Below are 22,904 nucleotides of genomic sequence, written 5' to 3' on the forward strand. Positions count from 1 at the left end.
GCTTCCATAGTAAAAACTGTTTGGTTTTTCTATGGAAATCAATGGGTGCCTTCAACCAGCATTTTTCGAAATATCTTCTTTCGTGTCAACAAAAGAAACTCATGAAGGTTTAAAACTACTTGAGGTAGAATAAATCAGGTGATTTTAAATTTTTGGGTGAACTATCCCTTTAAGGATTGTTGCAAACTATTTTTACAATGTCAAAAAACAACATTATTATTATAGCTATGACTTTACAATAGAAAATATATTCAACTACAGTGGTATTTTGAATACATTTATGATTCCCATGCTACATTTCTGTAAATGACCCAACCACACCACGCACGTGACAAAATATACATAAACAACATACGTCACGTGGTGTGCGTAGGACAGACAGGCGAAACGCACAGTTGTTCATATAGCGGATTAAATACCAAAACTACGAGTCCCTATTGAATACTTTCAACTACCGATCATGTAAATCTTACAATAGAGGCTTATATTATTTACAGAGCCTTTATCGTCATGGCTTGTCCCTCAACAGGCGAACCCCTTGCTTTGGGGCCTAACGTTAGTGAAGAGCATCCAGAGTCTGGATCAGAGGCCCGGGCGCCCGCTCGATCGCAGCCGCCTCACCAGCACCTTCAGCCGGCGTGCATGAGCGCTGGGGCCGCGGTCATGGTGGAGGCGCTGGATGATGCAGAGGGGCTGTTTGTAGCCGTGGAGAGATGTCCACTCTGCAATACAGCCAGACGAAGACTAACCTGCGCCCGGTGCATCCAAAACGGGGATTTCGTGTATTTTGATGGAAGAAATCCGGAGAGGTGTCCTTTAATTTCTTGTTTATTTTCATAATGAATGCTGAAACGGTTTACACTAACATGCTAACGTTTTTTTGTATTGTCGATCTGTTTCTAACGATTTTTGTTTTAATTAAGCATATAAATAATGTTTAGTGTTTTAAAGGTTGATGTGACTTTTGTTATTGGTCTGTATTTTGCTAATTCATGTCCATAGCATGCTAACATGCTAAGTGCTAACTTTGTAAACAAACGGGCAGAGATGAAGCTTCACGTTTCTGCGTTTTTTTTAACTTCTGTCAGATGTCATTGGGATTGGCTATTTTTAAAATAAAAATTAATAAATTGACATCTGAAGGTATTGTCGTGACTTATTCCAAAGTTTATTTAAAAAACTTGGAGTTTTTGATGTACTACGTTAACCTGTGGACATGGTTATGCTTAACTTAGCTGAGTCATGTTGACAAATGTGACCACCATGATTTGTATAATAACTTTTATTATATAAAGGTACAACTTTAAAATACAAATATTGTTATATAACGCTTTTATTCTTCGGAAAATGACAATCGGTCACTTCTAATGTTTTAATGGTTGACTAAAAAATTGTAAATCTGAAATAATGACACTTTATTATATGCAAAAATACACAGATGCGGTTCATTCAAGCAGATGAAATTGTGTATACAGGGAAGATTTTAATTTTTAAGTGTTAATTAGTCTATTTTAACGTACATTTAATTGATTTTTACAGTTCCTAGTATACAGTGCATCTGGAAAGTATTCATAGTGCTTCACCTTTTCCATGTTACAGCCTTATTCCAAAATGGATTAAATTAATTTATGTCCTCAAAGTCCCACACATTTTTTTTAAATTGCTGCAAATTTATTAAATATAAAAAAAAACTGAAAAATCACATTCACAGCCTTTGCCGTGAAGCTGTAAATTGAGTTCAGGTTCATTCTGTTTCCACTGATCATTCTTGAGTTGTTTCAGCAGCTTAACTGGAGTTGACCTGTGGTAAATTAAGTTGATTGGACATGATTTGAAAAGGCATACACATGTCTACATAAGGTCCCAGGGGCGACAGTGGATGTCAAAGCACAAATCAAGCATGAAGACAAAAGAATTGTCTGCAGATATCCGAGACAGAATTGTCTTGAGCCACAAGGCTGGGGAAGGTTGCAGAAAAATTTCTGCTGCTCTGAAAGTTCCAATGAGCACAGTGGCCTCCATCATCCGTAAGTGGAAGATGTTTGGAACCACCAGGACTCTTCCTAGAGCTGGCCGGCCATCTACGCTTCACAATAGCTGACCCAGCCAGAGCCTAGACCTAAATTCTATTGAACATCTCTGGAGAGATCTGAAAATGGCTGTACACCGTCGCTTCCCATCCAACCTGATAGAACTTGAGAGGTACTGTAAAGAGGAGCAGGCAAAAATTCTCAAAGACAGGTGTGCCAAGCTTGTTTCATCATATTCAAAAAGACTTGAGGCTGTAATTGCTGCCAAAGGTGCATCAACAAAGTATTGAGCAAAGGTTGTAAATACTTCTGTACATGTGATTTTTTTTTCAGCTTTTTTATTTGTAATAAATTTGCAACAATTAAAAAAAAATTTTTTTTTTCATTTGTATTGTGTGTAGAATTTTGAGGAAATAAATGCATTGTCCATTTTGGAATAAGTAATTATAAAAAAATGTGGAAAAATTGAAGCGCTATGAATACTTTCCGGATGCGCGCTCTGTGTGTTTATTAATGTTTTGCTGTTGCTGTGCTTATTAATGTTTACGGATTGAATGTTGATTATGAATGATATTCCTTGTTATGGATAAACATTCTTCATTCCATCATTTTGTCCTATTTTTGCTAACAGATATTCAGAAAAGCTTGAAAGACTCCAAAAGTTGAAAAATGAAAAGGAGGATCTTCAGCAGAGGTATTAGATTAGCAGCATATTTAGTCACTATCTTGCATTATGCTCAGCTAATACGCTTTCATTTTTCACGTGTTTCAGAGTCATCAAAGCAATGGACAAGAAAGTCCAGGCGGATCAGCTCGTAAGTATTATTATGTGTGCTTTATAATTGAATAATCAAATAAATAAGCCTGTTTTTAAGGATGTATGTCTCTATACTGTTTTTGTTTGTTTTGCTTAACACAGAGATGGAAAATTATGTCGTGCAAGATGAAAATCCAGCAGCTCAAAGAGGCCATTTGCACCAGCAATGAAGAAGTGAAAAGTGGTGAGCATCACTGCACAAATATCCCATAATCCCATGTGTAGACATGATTCAATATATCATGATAATGAAGATGCACACTAGTGATATCTTGATATTGATATTATATAAACTTTCACAGTGCTTTGTAAGATTATTCACATTGGATTTGCAGTAGTGTTCAGATGAGCAACAATTTTTATTCTATTATTTATTTTACTTTCTTTATTATTTTTTTGACATTTAAAGCACAATGTTTGCTGGTCGAACAAACATTCGCAACACAATTAACAATAAAGCATGCATAATACAAACAGTCCATAGATTGAGATAGTTATAATAGATTAATAAAATAAATAAATAAATAAATAAAATAATAATTAAATTAAAATGACAAAAAGGAAACAAATAATAAATGAAATACAATAATAGATAATAATAATAAATAAAATTATAATAATCTTCTGTTTTAAACTAAATTGCTCTAATCTTGTTCAATTGAACTATTTCTTGCAGAATTTGTCTTTTAAAGTAATGAACAGCAACAAATTCTTAACTTGTTTTGTAAATTGTACTTAATTGGCTTAATAGTTTAAAACTATTTCAAGCTGAAATTTTAATTGGTTGTTGTTAATAGGTTGTTGTTGTTGTTGTTGTTGTTGTCCTTCTTAGACTTTACAGACCTGAAACTTGCCTATAGCACTTATTCATTGTTGCTCTTATAGTTGTGTAAATTGCTTCCTTGTTCTCATTTGTATGTCGCTTTGGATAAAAGCGTCTGCTAAATGACTAAATGTAAATGTTGTTTTTACTATTTATTGGGATATTGTGCATCAACACTATCCAATAAGGCTCCGATAGTTAATTGTCAATTTATCTAAACTTGCAATAAAAATGACAAACTTTCATTAAACTGCAAAATTTATAATCAATTTATACAATTTTTATAATATTTTTGCTATGTTTTTTGTTATAGCTGTTAAAGTAACTTTTTTTGTGATATAACCTCCAGTAACAAGTAAATTTGGTGCCACCTATGTGTAAACTTGCATAAATAGTATCATATGATGAGTTTTATCTATAAGTAGTATCTTCACTTCAGGCAAGGAGTTGTTGTTGCGCTCCCAGGAGGAAGGGCAGCGGCTGCAGCGCAGGGCTAGCCGTCATCAGGAAAAGAGGGACAAAATTAAGCGGCACAACCAGCGTCTGGGTGAACTCCTGGAGAAGAGATCCAAAGAGATGCAGGGGCGGCTGGAGGCTCTGGCTGAGGTGCGGAGAGAGCACATCCTGGAGCTCACAACTCACATCTTCAACATCCAGGAGGAGAAACAGGGCAGCAGGTCAGAGACCAGCAGAAATATACATCTAAATATAGATGATAAACAGAGTGCTCTGGGTGACATCTTGGATGAATATAGACTATTTCAATATGGCGATATCAATTGTCCATGAGGAGTTCCTGCTTGACGTAAAATCTATTTCAAACTGTAACGTTTCAGTCATAACACAGCTGTCATAAAAAAAATGTATCAATATCTGGTCTTTTACACAAATCTACCAACCTCCTTTGGCGTTATTTCAATGACAAATGGAGAAATGTCATGAGCGCAGTATTACAAGTCGAGACTCAAGATCGCATTTATGTAATACGAGCATGCAAATCTTTTTGCTTGCGCACCGATTGCTTTTGCACAAAACCTTTTGCATGCCCTGTGATGAAACTGTGTTCATCTTAATTGAAAGCTACGTCGTGTTTGCTGGCCTCGCGCATCACGCACCTATCAGTCAGCCAGCATGTCACCTTAAAGGGTTAAACAAATAGCGCACAGCACTACTACAATTACAGAAAAGTTTGCGCTGTTACAATTAACTTACCTTTTAATGCGTTTTGGTGCGATTTATAACCCGCTATAAGAAACAACAACAACAATGACTGAATGTTTTGAATCAGAAGCTGTAATGTAGCCGTGGTGGGATGAATTTTGGTGTGGTGCCCCGCCATGGATGAATAAATGTAGCGGAAACCATGTAGCATATTAGAAAAATTACTGAAATAAATGAAAATTTTTCCTAGAGATGGGTTGCGGCTGGAAAGGCATCCGCTGTGTAAAAACTTGCTGGATAAGTTGGCGGTTCATTCCGCTGTGGTGACCCCGGATTAATAAAGTGACTAAGCCGACAAGAAAATGAATGAATGAATAAATGAAATTTTAAAATGTATTAAAATAGAAATTGTTAAATTTTAATGACACACCGATCCTACTTTTATTGTATTCAAAATCAAATGATTTAATCATATAAATTCCAGCATAAGCTACTTTACGAGTTCACTCTCACAGATATTTGACTGAATAGAAAATGCGTATTTGGCCTGCTGTCCGGGGAGAGGGCTCAGAAAGACACCTTAACTCGGATGTCAAACTCAATTCCTGGAGGGCCGCAGCCCTGCACAGTTTAGTTCCAGCCTCGCTTCAACACACTTACCTGTAGGTTAACAAGACTAAAGCACTTAATTAGTTTGGTCAGGTGTGTTTTTTTTAGGGTTGGAACTAAACTGTGCAGGGCTGTGGCCCTCCAGGAATTGAGTTTGACATCCCTGCCCTAACTCGTGTTATTACCCTTATCAGGATAGTGAGAGATGGGGTCCGAGCGCAGTGTCTAGCCTGGCTCCAGAACACTCTCAGATTTAAGCAGGTATCGGGTTTAATAGCGTGGTGCATGGGCGCTCAAGTCAAGAAAAAACAAGGCGTAGTATGAGGTATGGAGAGGTATGGCGTGTTTGACTATTTATAGGGGTTTGGTCTTGAGCTAATTGTATAATGGCTCGTTTCCACTGACTGGTACAGTATGGTACGGTTCGGGTCACCTTTATCAGGCTTGCGTTTCCATTACCAAGGGTACCCTTTTGGTGGGCGTGGTGTATGACAAAGTTTCAGTCGACGTCATTTTTGCTTGAGAAAATGTCTACAATAAAGCTGCACAGGTCGTTCACATATCATATGAAAAGCACTTCTCACAAAACAGATGCTTTACACACATAAATACTTGTGTATAAATGTTTATTACTAACTTTTCTATAAACAGGAGTTGTTTATAACTGCAGATCAATGATGGTGCGAAATAGCCTACTGTAACGTCTGTAATTATATTAAATAAATGAATAAATGAACATATATGAACACATACAGACCCTTACAGTCTCCGATATGTTACCAACTACAGAAGAACTACACAAAGCAGACATTTCGTCGTTAATTAGGTTCAAAACAACACAAAGTATAGCCTACAGTCAGTGAAAACCTCTCATCTGTGTCTGTAACCTTCAGCAGCACATGAAGCCTCTGTTAGAGAGTCATTCCATCATTCCCAGTTCATATTAGTCTAAAAGGTGATAATAAAGATTAAAACAAGGCAGTTTGTTCACGTTTGCTGAAGAAATAACGTGCTCCTTGGCTTCGCCTTTTTTCCCGCGCTCCACTCTCGCGTTTGTCCTTTTCTTTTTAAATGTGTCACTCTCGTTTGTCAGCTTCTCACATGATCGGGTTTCCAAAAGCTTGTCAATAATCAAGTGCATGTTATTATCATCAGCTCAAGAAGTTTGTTATTTTAGATAGAGACGCGCGGCGAGCGCAAGGAAGAAAGCGAAACCACTCGGGCTTCAGACTGGCTCGTTAAAAACTACACGGCACAGGGTGAATCTGCTCTTCTCCATGTCTTTGTGGCTGTTTATCATGACGACGACGACAGGGGTTGTTTGCAGGATCGACCATGGCTGCATATGTATATATAATTCCGCTGTAATCTCTCGCTGTGTATTTCAAACATGGCGGGTCCTTTGTTTACATTCTGGCTTGTTGCGTCTACGTATGACGTATCTCTGTAAACCAATAGCGTTCAGCTGCGCGTGTAGCTCCACCTTTTGGGACCCTTTCTGCAGTTTGGGACCCTTTCGAAAGGGTCCCGAAAAAGTGGTACGGTTTGGTTTAGTACGCCTTTTGACAATGGAAACGGCCATAAAAGCGTACCAAACCGAACCGTACCGTGCCACTCAGTGGAAACGGGCTATAATAGAATGATTGTCTGTGATGATTTAGCCTCGTCAAAGACTGATCGTGCTCCTCCTGAAATTTATTTATTAAACTTCACATCTTTCCAAAGCTGTCAAAAATAATACCAAGCTCAATCCTTTGAATGCTTTGACAGTGTGTATTTTATATATAGTCTCCAATAATCTTGTTTCTTTTTGAATTGAGCAGACTAATAATAACACCCTTTCTCCAGAGACACTGTTTGTATTTTTAGCTTGGAATTGATCAAACTAATCTTGTTATGCCAGGTGTTGAATATGATGTCTAAAGTATTTTAAATGTTTTGTACTGTTCAGGGACCCGGCGGATCCAGCCGTGGCTGAGTATGATCTGGCTCTGACCTCCAGCACTGTCAGTGAGCTTGCAGAAGCCCGGAGAACCACCTATCACTCGGGCCGCTGGATCTGGGATGATCAGAACGGAGAGACGAGCATCAGCATCACTGGACCACACGTCACATTACCCAGCAATGGAGACTGTTCAGCTTATTACAGCTGGGTGGAGGAGAAGAGTGGAAACCAGGGGCCAGGTGCACTCTTCACTTCTCCTCACTGTCACAGCATGTTTAACATTTTTGCATTAATTGAAATCTGCACTGCCAATCAGAGGTTTGGGATTAGGATTTTAAAGATTTGGGCTTGGAATGAGAGGGGACTGGATGCAGACCTGGTGCACTGCAATCTGAGCCAATCCAATGCTTTTTAATGGGCTCACCTAACCCCACCCCTCACCCTACCCCTCACCCTGACGTCACTTGCTCCATTTGAGTGCATTGTGTGTGACATTACATCGCTGAGTGATGCAATCTCAGCTTACATCATAAAGGCTGCATCCAGATACTAATGCTTGGAATACCCAAAGACATTTTTTAGCCTCTTATAAGGTTTTCTAGTCTTTTTTAGCATTTAAACTTGAGATGAAAATAGCCACTGAAGCTGGTCGTGTATTAACAGGGTTTGAAATTGCGACCAATTTGGTCGCATATGCGCCCGAAATTTAAGCTATGAGACCTCATAATGTATATTGGGAGCATTCATGCGAGTATATAATGGTTGTAGTGCGACCTGTTTTTTTTATTTTATTTTATTTTTTTTAAACGTGGTTAAATCTGTCTTCCCTGCCGCTATTTTGGTTCATATTAGCTGTCAATCACTCAAGACTTTCCTCTGTCAGATGACAGGGAGGGAGCTTTTGTGTCCGCGGGGAATGCAAACGGCTGAAGAGTGAAAAGTACACTGAATCTCGATGCGTTGCATGCACTGCGTGTTCAGCCAACACAATCTCACGGCAATTCGTAACATTTTCATACGATTCCTCGTGAGATCAGGCTGCAACAGCGCAAATATCCACTAAAACACCATCGACAAAGAAGCTTACCTTTACTGAGTTTAAACAGATGCGGGTTATACTTATAACAAAGAACAGTATTGCGCCGATGGTCATCGGGAGAATCCTGCTCTGCCCCTATCATATTGGGCATGCTTTTCCACAAACACAAAAAAATGTAATTCAGCGCGTAACGAGGCTGAGCATTAAAACGACACGAACCGAAACCAAAACTTTTAAAAGTGAGACTTTTCTTCATTTCTTTTCATTTGTCCGTTCTTTCTTGAGGTGAATATTATTTTTCTATTTAATTACTGATGACTGCTTTGCAGCTTTCAGCATTGAATTGAATGATTTATTATAATATTTTGTTTGTTTTGTAGCAGAAATATTATTTATAAAATTGACATACATATAAAAACAATAGTACTAAATAAATATTTCTTACTACAATGCTTAATTTGTGTTTGCAAACCATCAATTTATTTTTCATAAAGTAACAGTAGGACTTTATATAGCAGATAACTTGCATTAAAGCACATTCAAGGCAGCATGAGGATGAGAAATATAATTCATTATTAGTATTATTGTCATCATCATCATCATTAATATTTTATAATTATTCAACATTCATTTTGGAATTATTGCACAAATATTAAGTCATCACAGCATTAGTTAGATAGTTGTTTCTGGGTTTTGTTAGTCCCAATTGATGTTGTTTTCAAATACAATAAATCCCTTAATATACAACTTGTCAAATATATCACTCATTTTTGGTGGGTGCTCCTAAATTTTTTTTGGTGCTCCTAAATTTTTTCTGGTGCTCCTAAATATTTCGGATTGGGAGCACCGGTGCTACCAAGTAAGAAAGTTAATTTCGAGCCCTGATTAAGACTCTAAATAATTAATCATTATTTTTCAGATTGTAATTAAAGAGATAGTACACACCATGGTTTACGTTACATTCATTCTTCCATGGCGGGGCGCCACACCAAAGTTCATTCCTGCCACGGCTATATTACAGCATCTCATTCAAAACCTTCAGTTGTTGCTGTTTTTTTTCTTTTATTGTATAATCACACCAAAATATAAGTGAATTATAAAAGAGCAAACTTTTCTGTAATTGTAGTAATGCTTTGTGCAGTGGTGGAAAGAGTACTAAAATAATCATACTCAAGTAAAAGTACCATTACTTGCCTAAAAATGTAGTGCAAGTAGAGTAAAAGTATCTGTTGTAAATATCACTCAAAGTATGAGTAAAAAGTAGCCCTTTTAAAAGTACTCGAGTAGTAAGTAGTGAGTATTATGCTGTGAAAAGCTGATGCCACTTACATGCAATTCGTGGGTTTGTAAACGTAACATTCTGTAGTGCTTTTAGTTATTGCCCAGCAGGCACACAACATCATAAGACATTGATATTAGGTTAGATTTAGGTCGTGGTGTCAGGTGATCAAAATTCAATGTCTAGCAAGCATATAAGCACAATGTTAATTTGATGTCCAATAATGTTATCAAATGACGTTGATATTTTGTTGATTTTTAGGTTGTTAGAAAGTGACCAAATCCAACATCTTAAACCAACCATATTGACATCAAATACTGACATTTATTCATCAGGTATGGCGACCAAAATCTGATAGACGTCATAGTGGTAATGTCCACACATCGTCAAGTTGTAACATCATTTGATGTTGGTTTTAGGTTGGACATTGACGTTGGCCTGACGTTGAGTTCTGACGTCAACCCTATTTTCATTTTAAATTTTCGTCATCATTAAGTAAACATTGGTCATTTTCTCATCAGAGACATGCATCTAAACTGCATCTCTGGGTCAATGCATATTAAGATTTTGGACATCGTCATGGACATTTTTAATGCTATCAAAAGATTTGCTGCATTTATAAATCGCCCATGTCTTGAGGTAGTTTACTATGAGGCGATTTGCCTTCTATGTGCGATTTGATTGGACAGGAATGACTGGAAGGATTTTTCTAATCCCCATAGACAGGAAAAATGAAGTAGTGGAGTAAAAGTACCTATAATGCACTAAAAATGTACTCAAGGGAAAGTAAAAGTACACATTTAAAACTACTTAATAAATTACAATTCCTGAGAAAAACTACTCAATTACAGTAATTTGAGTATTTGTAATTAATTACTTTACACCACTGGCTGTGCGTTATTTGTTTAACCCTTTAAGGTTATATGCTGTCTAACTGACTGACAGGGCTGCTCGATGCATTTGGCCAGCAAACATGACGTAGATTTCAGTTAAGATGAACACAGTTTCTATAAGTGAAGTTTATTTATAAACAAATTTCGAGAGGATCACGTGCTTATGATTGTTCACAGCTGTTCCAACTTTAGCTAACGACTGATCATCCTATCAGAGGATCCTTAACTCACTATAAATAACCAGACTTTTCTCATCTCAATATCTTCGTCTTGAAGAAACCCTCCCACCCAACCCTACTTTCCCTCCTTTCAAACAGGCGTCACGGTGGTCAGCGATTAGCGCTGCCTCACAGCAAGAATGCCCCTGGTTTAATACCTTTCCAAACCAGACGGCATTTCTGTGCGGAGTTTGCTCGTTCTCCCGTGGTCGCGTGGGTTTTCCCCGGGTCCTCCGGTTTCCTCCCACAGTTTAAAAACAAGCACTCTAAACATTTAGTCCAAATACTTTAGCTAAACTCTAAGTACACCTTTCAGCATCCATATCTGACACTTAGCTACAACAAGCAAGAGGGGGAGTCATCGAGATCTACCTGAGCTCAAACTCCCCTCTCGCCTTGCAACGGGAGGGAGCCCAGGGCTCGAGGATCTTATAAGCTCAGGGCTCTCTCCCGGGACAGCACGCCAAACTAGCTTTATTATCAATCATCAGCTAAGTGTGAACTCTTGAATTATACTTTATTTAAATATAAAGGTCTGTGGCTGTGCATACAATGACTTTATCTTGCTGGAGTTTATAGCCGCTTCATTTTACTTCAGGACGCATCAATGCCATTCTGTAGGTGTATTAAATACTTTCATGAATATTCCTAGCAAAACTAATAAATGTTGGAGAGATGTTACATAAACGCACTAAATCGCACTTCAGCAGCGTTTATTCAAGAGTGCACAAGAAAATCTGCACTTGAGCAGCGTATATTTGAGGGTGTGCAAGAAGTTTTGTGCACGAACAGATGAAATCAGCACGCAAGCAAAGAGATTTGCATGCTCGTCAGAGGTGTGAACCTACACTAGTCTCACGGTTTGGTTCGGTTACGATTATCATGCCATCGATTCGGTTCAATTCGATATTTCGATGCATCACGGTGCATTTACGGTGCTTTCCATACACAGTTTTATATTTTCTTCACAGCAGCATTTCTTGTATTAAAATGTATGAATATATTTATATTTATATACTATTTGTAATACAATTTTGTCATTTAATACAAACAGTCAGATATATAAACTGTAACTTTAAACAAAACGAGCATTTAGCAAATAATATAAACAAATATAAATATCCAGCTCAATTTCTGATCCTTGTCTAGTTCTCTTACACCCCTTTGATTGGTCACACCCTCAAAAAAACGGTTGCGATTGGCTCTTGCGCGCTGCGTTCTGCACAGATGAGTGATGCTGATAAGCGGCAGGTGGCAGCGGCGATCTCACAGCTAATGTATGATAGACATGGTGGAGAAAACTCTGCAGACACGCGCTCGTTTCTGGATGCAAAAGTAACGCTGTAAAACAGCCGAGAAGAGAAGAAAAACCACGCCAGCAGGTCAAATGGGCCACTGTGTGTGTGTGAGAAAGAGAGAGAGAAAGAGAGAGAGAGAGAGAGACAGACAGACAGACAGACAGACAGTGCGCGCGCGAGAAAGAGAGAGAGAGAGAGAGAGAGAGAGAGAGAGAGAAATGGAGTAGGCTACTTTCATTCTCTCGATCTCAGTGAAATAGGGGCTATTGTTGTATATGTCAGTGAAAGACTGATCCAGCAAACACACACAATGAAATTGTGCACAGTTTATGAGTTTTAAGTAGTTAAAGCGCTGTAAATACTCGCGATCGCCTCCCTCGCGACAGAGCGCATATGAGGTAAATGACGTCAGTAATAACCGGTTATGATTATTGCTGAACCGATACCGAATTGTCCGCGTCTGCATCGCAGTGCACCAAAAAACTATTATTTTTTAAACCCCTAATGCTCATATTACATGAATGCAATCTCGACTTATAATACTGCACTCACGACATTTGTCTTTGAAATGGGTAGTCATGGGTAGTTGGAAGATCTGTGGCCTGCCACCACAGCTGGAAAACAATCCTAGAGAAAACACTGGTTCACAATAAAATGAAAAGTTGCAATTCCCTTTTTATCAATAATGTTTTTAGCTGATGGTCATTGGTGATTCATACAATGCAAATCAATGGCTACCATCACTTTGAGTCCAAAAAAGTAAATAGTAAAGAAATAGTATATATATTCTCCCTCTCTCCTTCTCTCTTATACACACACACACAAACACACACACACACACACACATACAAGTATATACATATATTATTTTTTTCGTAGCAAGGTTGACATTTGCACAACTGACAATAGCTGCTTTTTAAATATTTGACATATAAGTGTTTAGGAATAATAATGAGAATAAAAACCGATAATACTCCTTTAGGACTTGTAAGATATGAATAGTAATGCAAATATTGTGATGTTTAAACATTTGACATGTTTTCTTTCCTGTCTTCCAATCTCGAAAAAAAAACATTAAGAAAAATTACATAATTGTAACAATTGTCACATAAACAGTGACTTACACTATTGTAAATATTTAAACAATGGTAAAATGTTAAAGGGGTAGTTGACACAAAAATAAAAAATTACTCCATTTTCTCAGCCTCAAGTGTTTCCAAACCTTTATGTATTTCTGTTAAACTGTAAAGAAAGTATTTTGAAGAATGCTGAAAACCTGTAACTATTGACGTCTATAGTAGGAAATAAAGATGAAAGTCAATGGTTACAGGTTTTCAGCATACTTCAAAATATATTCTATTCTGTTTAACAGAAGAAAGAAACTCATGAAGGTTTGGAACAAGTAAAGTAAGAACAGAATTTCCATCCCTTAAAACGTGGTTCAATATTTAATATACCCCTGAAGTCTGCACAATTTCCTTTGATAAAACTTGTTTATCCAGTTTTTCATATAATGTAGTAAAAATAAAGGCTCTTCTTGTTAAGTACAAGTTCTACTACTCTGTTTTTAAAATCTCGATTCTTTCTCTTGTAGAGCTGGACTACATCAACCCAGCACACACCATCAGCGCGGCCCTCTGCTATGCTACACAACTCGTCAATATCCTCTCTCATATCCTGGATGTCAACCTTCCCAAAAAGCTGTGCAACAGGTTACAGAATGTTTATTTCATCAAAGCTTCTAAGTAAAACCTCTAATAATATCCAGTAATTATAATTTCTATAGCACTTTTACAATGTAGATTGTGTCAAAGCAGCTTAACATAGAAGTTCTAGTATTTAGGCTTTTTTTAGAGAGAGTTTGAGTGATTTCATGCGTCCTAAATCATATTTTGTCTTCTCTATAGTGAGTTCTGTGGAGATAATCTGACTCGCTACCGATTCACCCGCACCGTCAACAAACTCAACACCAACGTCCTGCATCTCTGCTTCTCACAGGTAACTATAACATTAAAGATGACCTATTATGCATTTACATTTAGTCATTTAGCAGACGCTTTTATCCAAAGCGACTTACAAATGAGGACAAGGAAGCAATTTACACAACTAAGAGCAACAATGAATAAGTGCTATAGGCAAGTTTCAAGTCTGTAAAGTCTAAGAAGGGAAGTATTAGTAGTATTAGTTTTTTTTTTTTTTTGGGTACAGTTAGTGTGATATTCAAAGAGGCAATTGCAGATTAGGAAGTGAAGTGGAGACTAAATAGTCGAGTTTTTAGTCGTTTCTTGAAAATAGCGAGTGACTCTGCTGTTCTGATGCAGTTAGGGAGTTCATTCCACCAACTGGGCAGATTGAGCGTGAGCGTCCGCGAAAGTGATTTCTTCCCTCTTTGGGATGGAACCACGAGGCGACGTTCATTCACAGAACGCAAGTTTCTGGAGGGCACATAGATCTGCAGAAGTGAGCGCAGATAAGAAGGAGCAAGGCCAGAAGCCACTTTGTAGGCAAACATCAGAGCTTTGAATTTGATGCGAGCAGCAACTGGCAGCCAGTGCAAACGGACTAGCAGCGGAGTGACATTTGCTCGTTTAGGTTCATTGAAGACCACTCGTGCTGCTGCATTCTGGAGCAGTTGAAGAGGCTTGATAGAGTTAGCTGGAAGCCCAGCTAGTAGAGAGTTGCAGTAATCCAGTCTGGAGAGAACAAGAGCTTGAACAAGGAGTTGAGCTGCATGTTCAGATAAGAAGAGTCGGATCTTTCTGATGTTTTGCCTCTTTTTACAAGATTTAAAATAAGTCTCTGATGTTCTTAGAGTGTGTATGTGAGATTTTACCTCAAAATACCCCTCAAATAATGTTATATTACTCTTTATATCCCATTTAGGCTTTGATCCTAATTGTGCCTTTTTGGTGACTGTCGCTTTTAATTAAAATGAGATTCGAGGCTTCAAATGCCTGTGTATCAGCATAGTGGCAGATTCAAAAACAAGACTAACATATTATGCTAATGAGGGAGAGATGGTCACTAGAGGGCGGGGCTTTCCCACTCTAATGACACGTACAAAGGGAAAATGTCAATCAAACTGTTTTATCAAGCGTGATTATAAAAAGTATAATTAATAAATGTTTACTATTAGAAGCTGGTTGTATTCATAGACTGGTGCCACACAACTGTGTTTAATAAAAGTGATTTTTGCATAATAGCTCTGCTTTAATACTATAAACCAAGTCTTGACCGTCCTTCACGTTTATGCTCTCTTCTTAGCATGTTGACGGTGAACTGCTGCATCCTCATCACACTTTGAGGAATATCATGTTTCTAGTGTCTCCGGTGAACAAAAACCTCGGCAGGTGAGAGTTAACACAATTCCTTGGTTGAATGAATGTACTTGAATTAAATTGTACATGTATTGAGATAAGCTAAATTGTTTGCAGATGGCTGTTCATTTTTTTGTTTGTTTGCTTTACTGTCATTCGAAACGTTGGAGTCGGTATTCAGTTTTATACATTTTTTTTAAGGAAATTATTTATGAATTGTTCACTTGAATCACTCAGGACACCGTTTAAATTCAGAGTGCATAGTTTTATATGTTAGTTAATATATTTTTAAGTTTTTGACTTTTCTAAAGCATACAAATACCATAATATGTTTGCAGATGCGAAGTGAACATATTTGTTTATCTAAAAAACAATGCCGAAGTCAGATATTCTGCTTTGAAAATGTGCATTTCGTGCCCGAACGTCTGACTTTGTCATTTAACCCACCCACTGCCAGTTTAGCCAATTATTTTTCAGCAGCCCGGTTTACCCTGGTGGAAAACTGCATGTTTCATTCATTCAGTCAGAAAGGCTCTCAAAGTATGTCCGCTACTGAAATGCGACTTCTGGTGGACAGTAGCAGCCTCCGAAATGAGACACAAATTCAGTTTTACACATGAGGTGGTTTTTAATTAGCAAATAATATAAATATTACAACTGTAATCATTAGGTGAGCAGGTTACATTGTAACCCCATGTCACGTTACGTGAGGAGATTTGCAGTGATAAGCAATTTTGGCTGTTTGCACCAAACGAAACCTGACGGAAATTTAAATACAACCATTCAGAAGCACCGAATGGTGCACTCACTGCACTCCAACGAAATGCTAAAGTTTATAATGTAATAAATACATATTTAACCTCTTTAACATTATTAAAAGTACATGCTAAATCACTGATATGTGTTGGCTTGCATTGAGTCACAGTTCTAAAGTTCATTTTTACCCGCTGCTGCATTCAGTAGTAGGGCAATAAATGTCACACAAAAATGACATTCAAACTCACATTATTAGCATTCGACACTAAATAAAGCACACGAGGTTTACCTGAGGTGGTCATTGTCAGTTTATCCTGTTGTTCAGCTACAAGAAATAAAAGCCGTTTTTAAAATATATATTTCAGGTGTTAGAACAAAAACTCCTTTTAATATGGAAATTATTCTTTTTAATCTCCTGCCGTTGCTTTTATTTAGAACACTGTTTCAATCAGCCTTTAGGCTTGATAGTCAGTCCTGCTGTTCATGTCATCAATCTGGCAACCTGCACTTGCATTTGTTTTGAACTAGGAATGTAATACCTAGTTCAACCACTGGGTGTCAAACTTAGATACTGCAGCTTTAACAAACCCAAACAAAGAAGTCTCCAACTAAGGCATTGCGTTCACAACTTGGCTATGGTTAAATCCGATTAAAACCTTTGATCTTATTCTACAATGTGGAAGTTTGCTTATTTTTGCGATTTGATTTAGAACTTCAAATTCAGTTGTCTAAGGGAGAAATGACTCAGAATAATAAACGGCAGAAAACTTACTTGGTCTACAAGCAAGTGTGTTCATGACTACAGACAAAGTAGAGTAATAAAATAAGATCAGTTTGCAACATCAAGCAGCAGAACGAGCTGTTTTTATCGTCTAAAAATCAATAGAAGTGAACGAGATTGGAAGTTTTGAGCCAAAAAGATTCCTGCTCGTATGTGAAGAATAAGGTCGGAAAGTGAGAGGGAGAAAAAAACTGAAATGAAAATCAAAATGTACAGTAAGATTAACACATTGCAACTTTTCTGCTAGGACGGGGCCGTTTGAGGTGAGCGCCGACCTGGAGGAGTCGATGGAGTTTGTGGAACCGGAGGCTGCAGGCCCTGCGGAAGAGAGCGGAGACGAGGCCGTGACGGATGAAGAGACTGATCTGGGTACAGACTGGGAGACAGTTCCCAGCCCTCGCTTCTGTGACATCCCTTCCCAGCCCATGGATCTGTCCCAGAGCGGCATGCAGGCGTCCCAGCCGGTGGGCAACGCAGGAGGAGGCATGATCTCCTCCGCCGCCGCCTCCGTCACCTCGTGGTTTCGTGCCTACACAGGCCAGCGCTGAAATCCGGGGTATATGCAAACATCCCATTCATTACTGTCACCCTCACTTGGCTGCTGGGGCAAATAAAGGGAACGACTGATCCTATTAAAGCCATAGTTCACCCAAAAATGAAAGCTGTCATTATTTTGTAGTGTTGATATTTTGAAGAATCTTGGAAACTTGTAACCATTGACTTCCATTTTATTTGTCTTTTCTACTATGGAAGTCAATAGTTACAGGTTTCCAACATTCTTCAAAATATCTTCTTTTGTGTTCAGCTGAGCAAACATCAAAGCAAAACTCTCTATTGGAAGAAATAAAGGGATGATGGCAATGTTGGTTTTTAGGTGAGCTATCTCTTTAAGTAAATGTGGGAGAGAAACCAGAGTGAAGGTTATATCCTTTTTTGTCATGATGTAAGAATGTAGTGAACTACTTTTGACATTTTTAATGTTTTGTAGCTCACGTTATACTGTAGACACCTGTCGGTCAACTTTATTCAGTGTACATTGCCAAATAGAGTTGCTTTGAAGAGACTTGACTGTGATGGATTGAATCTTCTCACCAGCTCTTCAAGGAACTTCACTGTATAAATGTTGCTGGACTGTGAGAGTGAGCGAGTGGCAAATATTATTGATGACTAGTTTTATTAGGTTATAAATTGACAAACGGAACTGATTTTATGAACAAATAGCTAGTGTTTTTCGTTGATTTTTGTCCTCAATCATTGCGAGCTGCATTGGGGTTTCAGTATCCTGCATTTGCTCTTAGGATTTATGGACAGGTTTCTTTTACATATTACTTGATGAAAGCAAGTGGTGCTCGCTGCAGAGCCATTTGAGGAGAGCTGAGCTCCAGCGAGGGGGAGCTTAAGCTTGAGCTCCACCTTTTTTGCACTTCTTCTACGAGTGATGTCACTGGGGGTAGGGTTAGGGGTAGGGTTGGTGTACGCATTAAAACAGCTTACAGGAGGAGGAGCAACAGCTCATGCTCCCCCTCGCTGGAGCTCAGCTCTCCTCAAATGGCTCTGCAGCGAGCACCCTCTCGATGAAAGTGCATATGTGCTGTTTTATTTTAGATATTTTTTTTTGTATTATCAATTATTAAATACATCAGCTATTAAACTGAATACCTCTATACAATTCAATAGTTTTTCTTGTGTATATAAGGGTCAAAAACATTTTGTTTTCAACATCTTATTGATTCAGGGTAATTAAATCTCAAAAATCACAATTTTAGTCCTGAAAAAGTCTTAAATTCACTGAATTATTGTGTTGTTGGTCTTAATTTTCCTTTTATTTATGTATTGCTAGTAGGGATGTAACGGTATCAATTTCACGATACGGTAATACCTCGGTATGAATGGCACGGTACTGTATTTATTGAATCATTTAAAGGAAAAACAAAACTATTGAAGAGACTCAAAAGTGCTAGAATGTTCAAGTTTCCTCAACACTAAACAGATCAATGACATACAAACGATCTATCTGTAAACTTTCAAACAGGAACTTAAATTATTCAATTTTAATAACAAAAAATATTAAACCATGTAAAAAAAAACACCACTCGAAAGGACAAGCCATGAGTGAGATAGAGGTCTCGTGGTGGTACAAGTCAATGTCTGCATCAATCTGAGCAGAGTGCTGTGTTCTGCTGTCCCCTCGACTAAAAGAATCCCCATCATGTTAGTCGTATTCCCCGACTTGTATTTCAGCACAGTCTGGCTGTGCCTGCAAACCCTTTTTTCTGTCTCCTTTTCTTCTTGTTTCTTTTCAGAGAGAAACTGAAATGCTTCCACTCATCTGATTTAAAACCTGCTTTAGGTTCGACCATTTTTAGCTCTTTTTCTTTGCCGCTACTAGCAGCACACTCCATTTCTGCATTACTGGATCTGTAGCAACAACAGACCGCAAAGGATGATGGCCACGCCTGGGCTGATGAAAATTGTAGTTTCCGCTACCTCCCATTCGCTCCATTTGCCTGAGCAAACTTTTCACCAAAAGACCTATGATTTTATGGAGTCACAACCACGGTAATATTGAAAGAAATTGCTATTGCGGTATGACGGTATTTACAATATTGTTACATCCCTAATTGCAGGGTTCAACGCTAAGCATTTTTTCTACTGGTCCAATTGGGCAAGTGGTTCAGATTTTTACTTGCCCTGCCAAAATTTTTACTGGCCCCACCTAAAAAAAAAAAGAAAAAAAAAAGGGAAGTTAAAAGCCATGTTTTAGCCGCATATTTTAAATAATGTGTCTAAAAAAAAAGTCTGCCAATCTAGAATTTCAATACTTAAAAAAAAAAAAAATTGTTAATAAAAGTGTAATGCAAACAAAAAGAGCAGTATAGAAAATGTGGAGGTATTTTATTGCGGTTCGAAATTATTTAACAAAAGGTGGGTGACTTGTCAAACTGACGGCAAACTTTGCAAAACATCACTTAATTATTTTTGTTGCGATGTTCACACAGAAAATATTTGCTTCCAAGATGTTAGAAACAGACATTTTCTTTTAGCCTTATAATTTGATGTTGCTGCCATGTTGTCATTTCTTCGCTGTACTGGTTGTTACCAGGTTACTGAAAAAAATAGCATGCTCAAAACATCAAATCAGAGAAGAGGAACCAGAAAGCAATATGGTGTTTACGACATCACAGAGAAGGTAGTGTTTAAAGACTTAAAAGCACAAACTTAAAATGCACGCAATTGAAAAATAGTCGAAGACAAACTAAATGTTAGTGACAAGGCAGCAATGTCCCAATCGGGCCAGTAATGATCCTGTCTACTGTCCCAAGCATCTCTCACGCTGGCCCTGGGCCACCGGGCAGTCCTTATTGTTGAGCCCTGCTAATTGCTAGCCAATGTGGCCAACACCCATTCAATCTCCAACAATCATCTCAATAAATCTTTAAACTTTTTTTATTTAAAAAAGTTATTTTTAATTATTTATCCTAATGGTTTAATTATTTTGATTACAGTAACATTTGTTTAAAAGTTCTCCATGTATTTACTGCTGAGGACACCGACCTGGGGGCTGTTCCAGAAAGCAGGTTATGTGACATACCCGGGTAAGTTTGAGAGTAAGTAGGTGGATAACCTCAACTTTGGTTCCAAAATCAGAGGTAACTTCTGGGTATGTTAAGTAGCCATAGCAACTTACTCTCTGAAGATAACCTGCTCCGGAGCAGGTTATGTTCAGAGAGTAAGTTGCTATGTTTAAGAGTTTGTCTGTTTCAGAAAGTTTACTGAGCATTGCGTGCTCTTTTGATGGGAATATTTATGGATGTGGACACACAGATACAAGTTTTTTCGTTGTGAGAGGGTTATAAGTGCATAGTTTTTTTCATAACCAAATTCATAATGTTAATGTATTTAACAAACCTTTTTGAAATCAAATGTGACAAATCCCGGGTCTGCGCTTACCATAAAAAACATTCAGTGCAGCTCTCTGTATTTGCGTCAGGGCATTTTAGGCAACTGTACAATGTGGCAGTAGGACCACCTGTACAGTACGCCTGGCACTGAACTGTTTTTTAAACTTTTGTACAGTTCCTTGGTCATAAATCACTGCGTATCATTACACAGATGATTCAGAGCACGGCAATAGTGTAGTGGACAGTGCGTCGTTAAAGAACAACGGTGCGCACAACGGAGCTAGTTCGAATCTCACTTACAGATCTTGTGTTTTTTCTCTTCTTCTGCACCCTCACATTTCTGTATAATATTATAAGTGGCAGCTTTGTCTTTTGTAGGAAAATATATCTTTAATTTAAGATGTAGGACGTCGTTCTTATATATACATTCACGCACACACACCTACATTTTTTAATATAATATTTTTTTCAGGGTTTCTAAATGCTATTGTGTGCATTAATTGCAGCCGATTTTAAAGCTCCATCAGTCACTAAAGGACACTGATAATATAAAATTTGTCCAAAGTATAAGTGTGCAGGTACAACTTAATTTTCTATCCTTAATCTTGGTGTGAACTTATTGCTGCTTCCACCTACCAGCTCATATGTGATGACCCCACCTCATCACTATGTTGAGGCTAAATGGCTGATTTTCAGGAAGTAATGATTCAAGTGTATAACACAAATATAGTAAAAAAAACTATAAAGCAAATGTTGCTTTACACAATGTTTATTTTTATTATATTTGTATTATAAAATAGAATCATTACTGGGCACTACATTGTTACTTGCTGGAGGACAAAAGATACCCTTTTCTGCCTTATACGATGACACGTACCTGCAGCCTGACCCAGAGGAAATCTCAGTGACCCAAGCAGACAAAACAGATGGAAGAGTGCTAAAAATATATAATTAGTCAAAAAAACATGTTTAATCAAATACTTTGGTCTGTTCATTTCTTCATTTCCTGAAATAAAATGAATGATTTTGTACACTGCTTTATACACACCTTTCAACGTGTAACATATTTTTCATATACATTTCTCACCTTAAGTTGATGCTCATGTGACTTTATCTTTGAAGATGGACCTTATACAGCTACTTTAGAATTTAAATATGTAGATAAAAGATTTTGTGATCCAAGAGTAATATTCAAATATGGAAAAGTGCAGAAAATTCTTACACTGCTTGTTAGTTGAGGCAGAAGGAACTTCGGCTGCATGCAAAATAAAAAGAACCTAAAGCTATCTGACAACAATCACTTACAACAGAGACAGAGTGTGTGGTTTAAGTCAAAAACTCAACCACTAAAAAGCATTTATTATAGGACACAGCAGTTAGACTAGCCTCTTTCTATTAGCTGCATGTCAGAAAGAATATTCTAGAGTGTTAAATAAAGAGCTCCAGTAATTAAATATTACCTTTTATGATAATGTTTCTGTGTTTAATGACTTTGGACAGAGTTCTAGCTCCAGAAAGATTACAATTTCTATAAGCCTTATTAGTCAATACACATATTGTGGCCTTAAGAAATTAATGGCAAGAAAAATAAATGCATGAATGGTTACACAACATACTTAAAAAGGATGTTAAAGAGTATTTTAATTTATCATTACAATAAAATGGAGGGTGGCATGTGTAATTTAATGAACTAACAAACTTTCTTATTATTTATTTTTTCTTTTCTTATCTATTTCTTATTCTATATTTCTTTCCTTCGTTGAAGCAGATGTGTAATCTCTGTGTTTAAAACCTCCAGCTTCGCCTCTGTAAAGTGCGCTGCCCTTTTTTTCTCACCGTGATTTTCTATGGTGACTCGTGAATCCGGCGATCTACTGAAAATGCCTTCAGGTGTGTGCCGTGCACGCGCATTAACCCGCGGTTATCTTCAGGAGGTTGATTTAACTAACTCTTGTCACCTGTTTTGGAACCAACATACTCGCGGTAAGCAGGTTTTGGGTAAATCAACCGAGAGTTTAGGTTTTAGCAGATGGTAA

At 37.7% G+C, this 22,904-nt stretch overlaps 1 protein-coding gene across 7 annotated transcripts; it reads left to right on the plus strand.

Annotated features, from left to right (window-relative positions):
* The first annotated feature begins 348 nt into the window (after positions 1 to 348).
* Positions 349 to 18,635, plus strand: atg14 (autophagy related 14). 7 transcript variants are annotated; one of them, XM_087288893.1, is made up of 11 exons: positions 349 to 809; positions 2,662 to 2,724; positions 2,803 to 2,845; positions 2,950 to 3,031; positions 4,110 to 4,347; positions 7,392 to 7,624; positions 13,707 to 13,824; positions 14,020 to 14,110; positions 15,377 to 16,602; positions 17,019 to 18,308; positions 18,548 to 18,635. In XM_087288893.1, exons 1-9 carry the CDS (start codon positions 511 to 513, stop codon positions 15,464 to 15,466), a joined length of 1,257 nt encoding a protein of 418 aa, XP_087145019.1. In that variant the 5' UTR covers positions 349 to 510; the 3' UTR covers positions 15,467 to 16,602; positions 17,019 to 18,308; positions 18,548 to 18,635. The 7 variants fall into 7 exon arrangements, with proteins under 7 accessions (XP_087145019.1, XP_087145020.1, XP_087145018.1 ...); XM_087288894.1 differs by having other exon boundaries at positions 15,377 to 16,353; positions 16,396 to 18,308; XM_087288892.1 differs by having other exon boundaries at positions 15,377 to 15,462; positions 17,214 to 18,339; positions 18,500 to 18,635.
* Positions 18,636 to 22,904: the final 4,269 nt, after the last annotated feature.

This window comes from Danio rerio, chromosome 17 (genome assembly GCF_052040795.2).
Source record: "Danio rerio strain M-AB ecotype USA chromosome 17, GRCz13ab, whole genome shotgun sequence".
Taxonomy (NCBI): domain Eukaryota; kingdom Metazoa; phylum Chordata; class Actinopteri; order Cypriniformes; family Danionidae; genus Danio; species Danio rerio.

What these genes read in the sequence shown, in the direction of transcription:
- atg14 (XM_087288892.1), top strand. Translation starts at nt 511, where the DNA reads ATGGCTTGTCCCTCAACAGGCGAACCCCTTGCTTTGGGGCCTAACGTT. An exon ending in AAGGAGGATCTTCAGCAGAG is followed by an intron (nt 2,725 to 2,802) that starts GTATTAGATTAG and finishes CACGTGTTTCAG; the next exon opens with AGTCATCAAAGCAATGGACA. An exon ending in AAGTCCAGGCGGATCAGCTC is followed by an intron (nt 2,846 to 2,949) that starts GTAAGTATTATT and finishes TGCTTAACACAG; the next exon opens with AGATGGAAAATTATGTCGTG.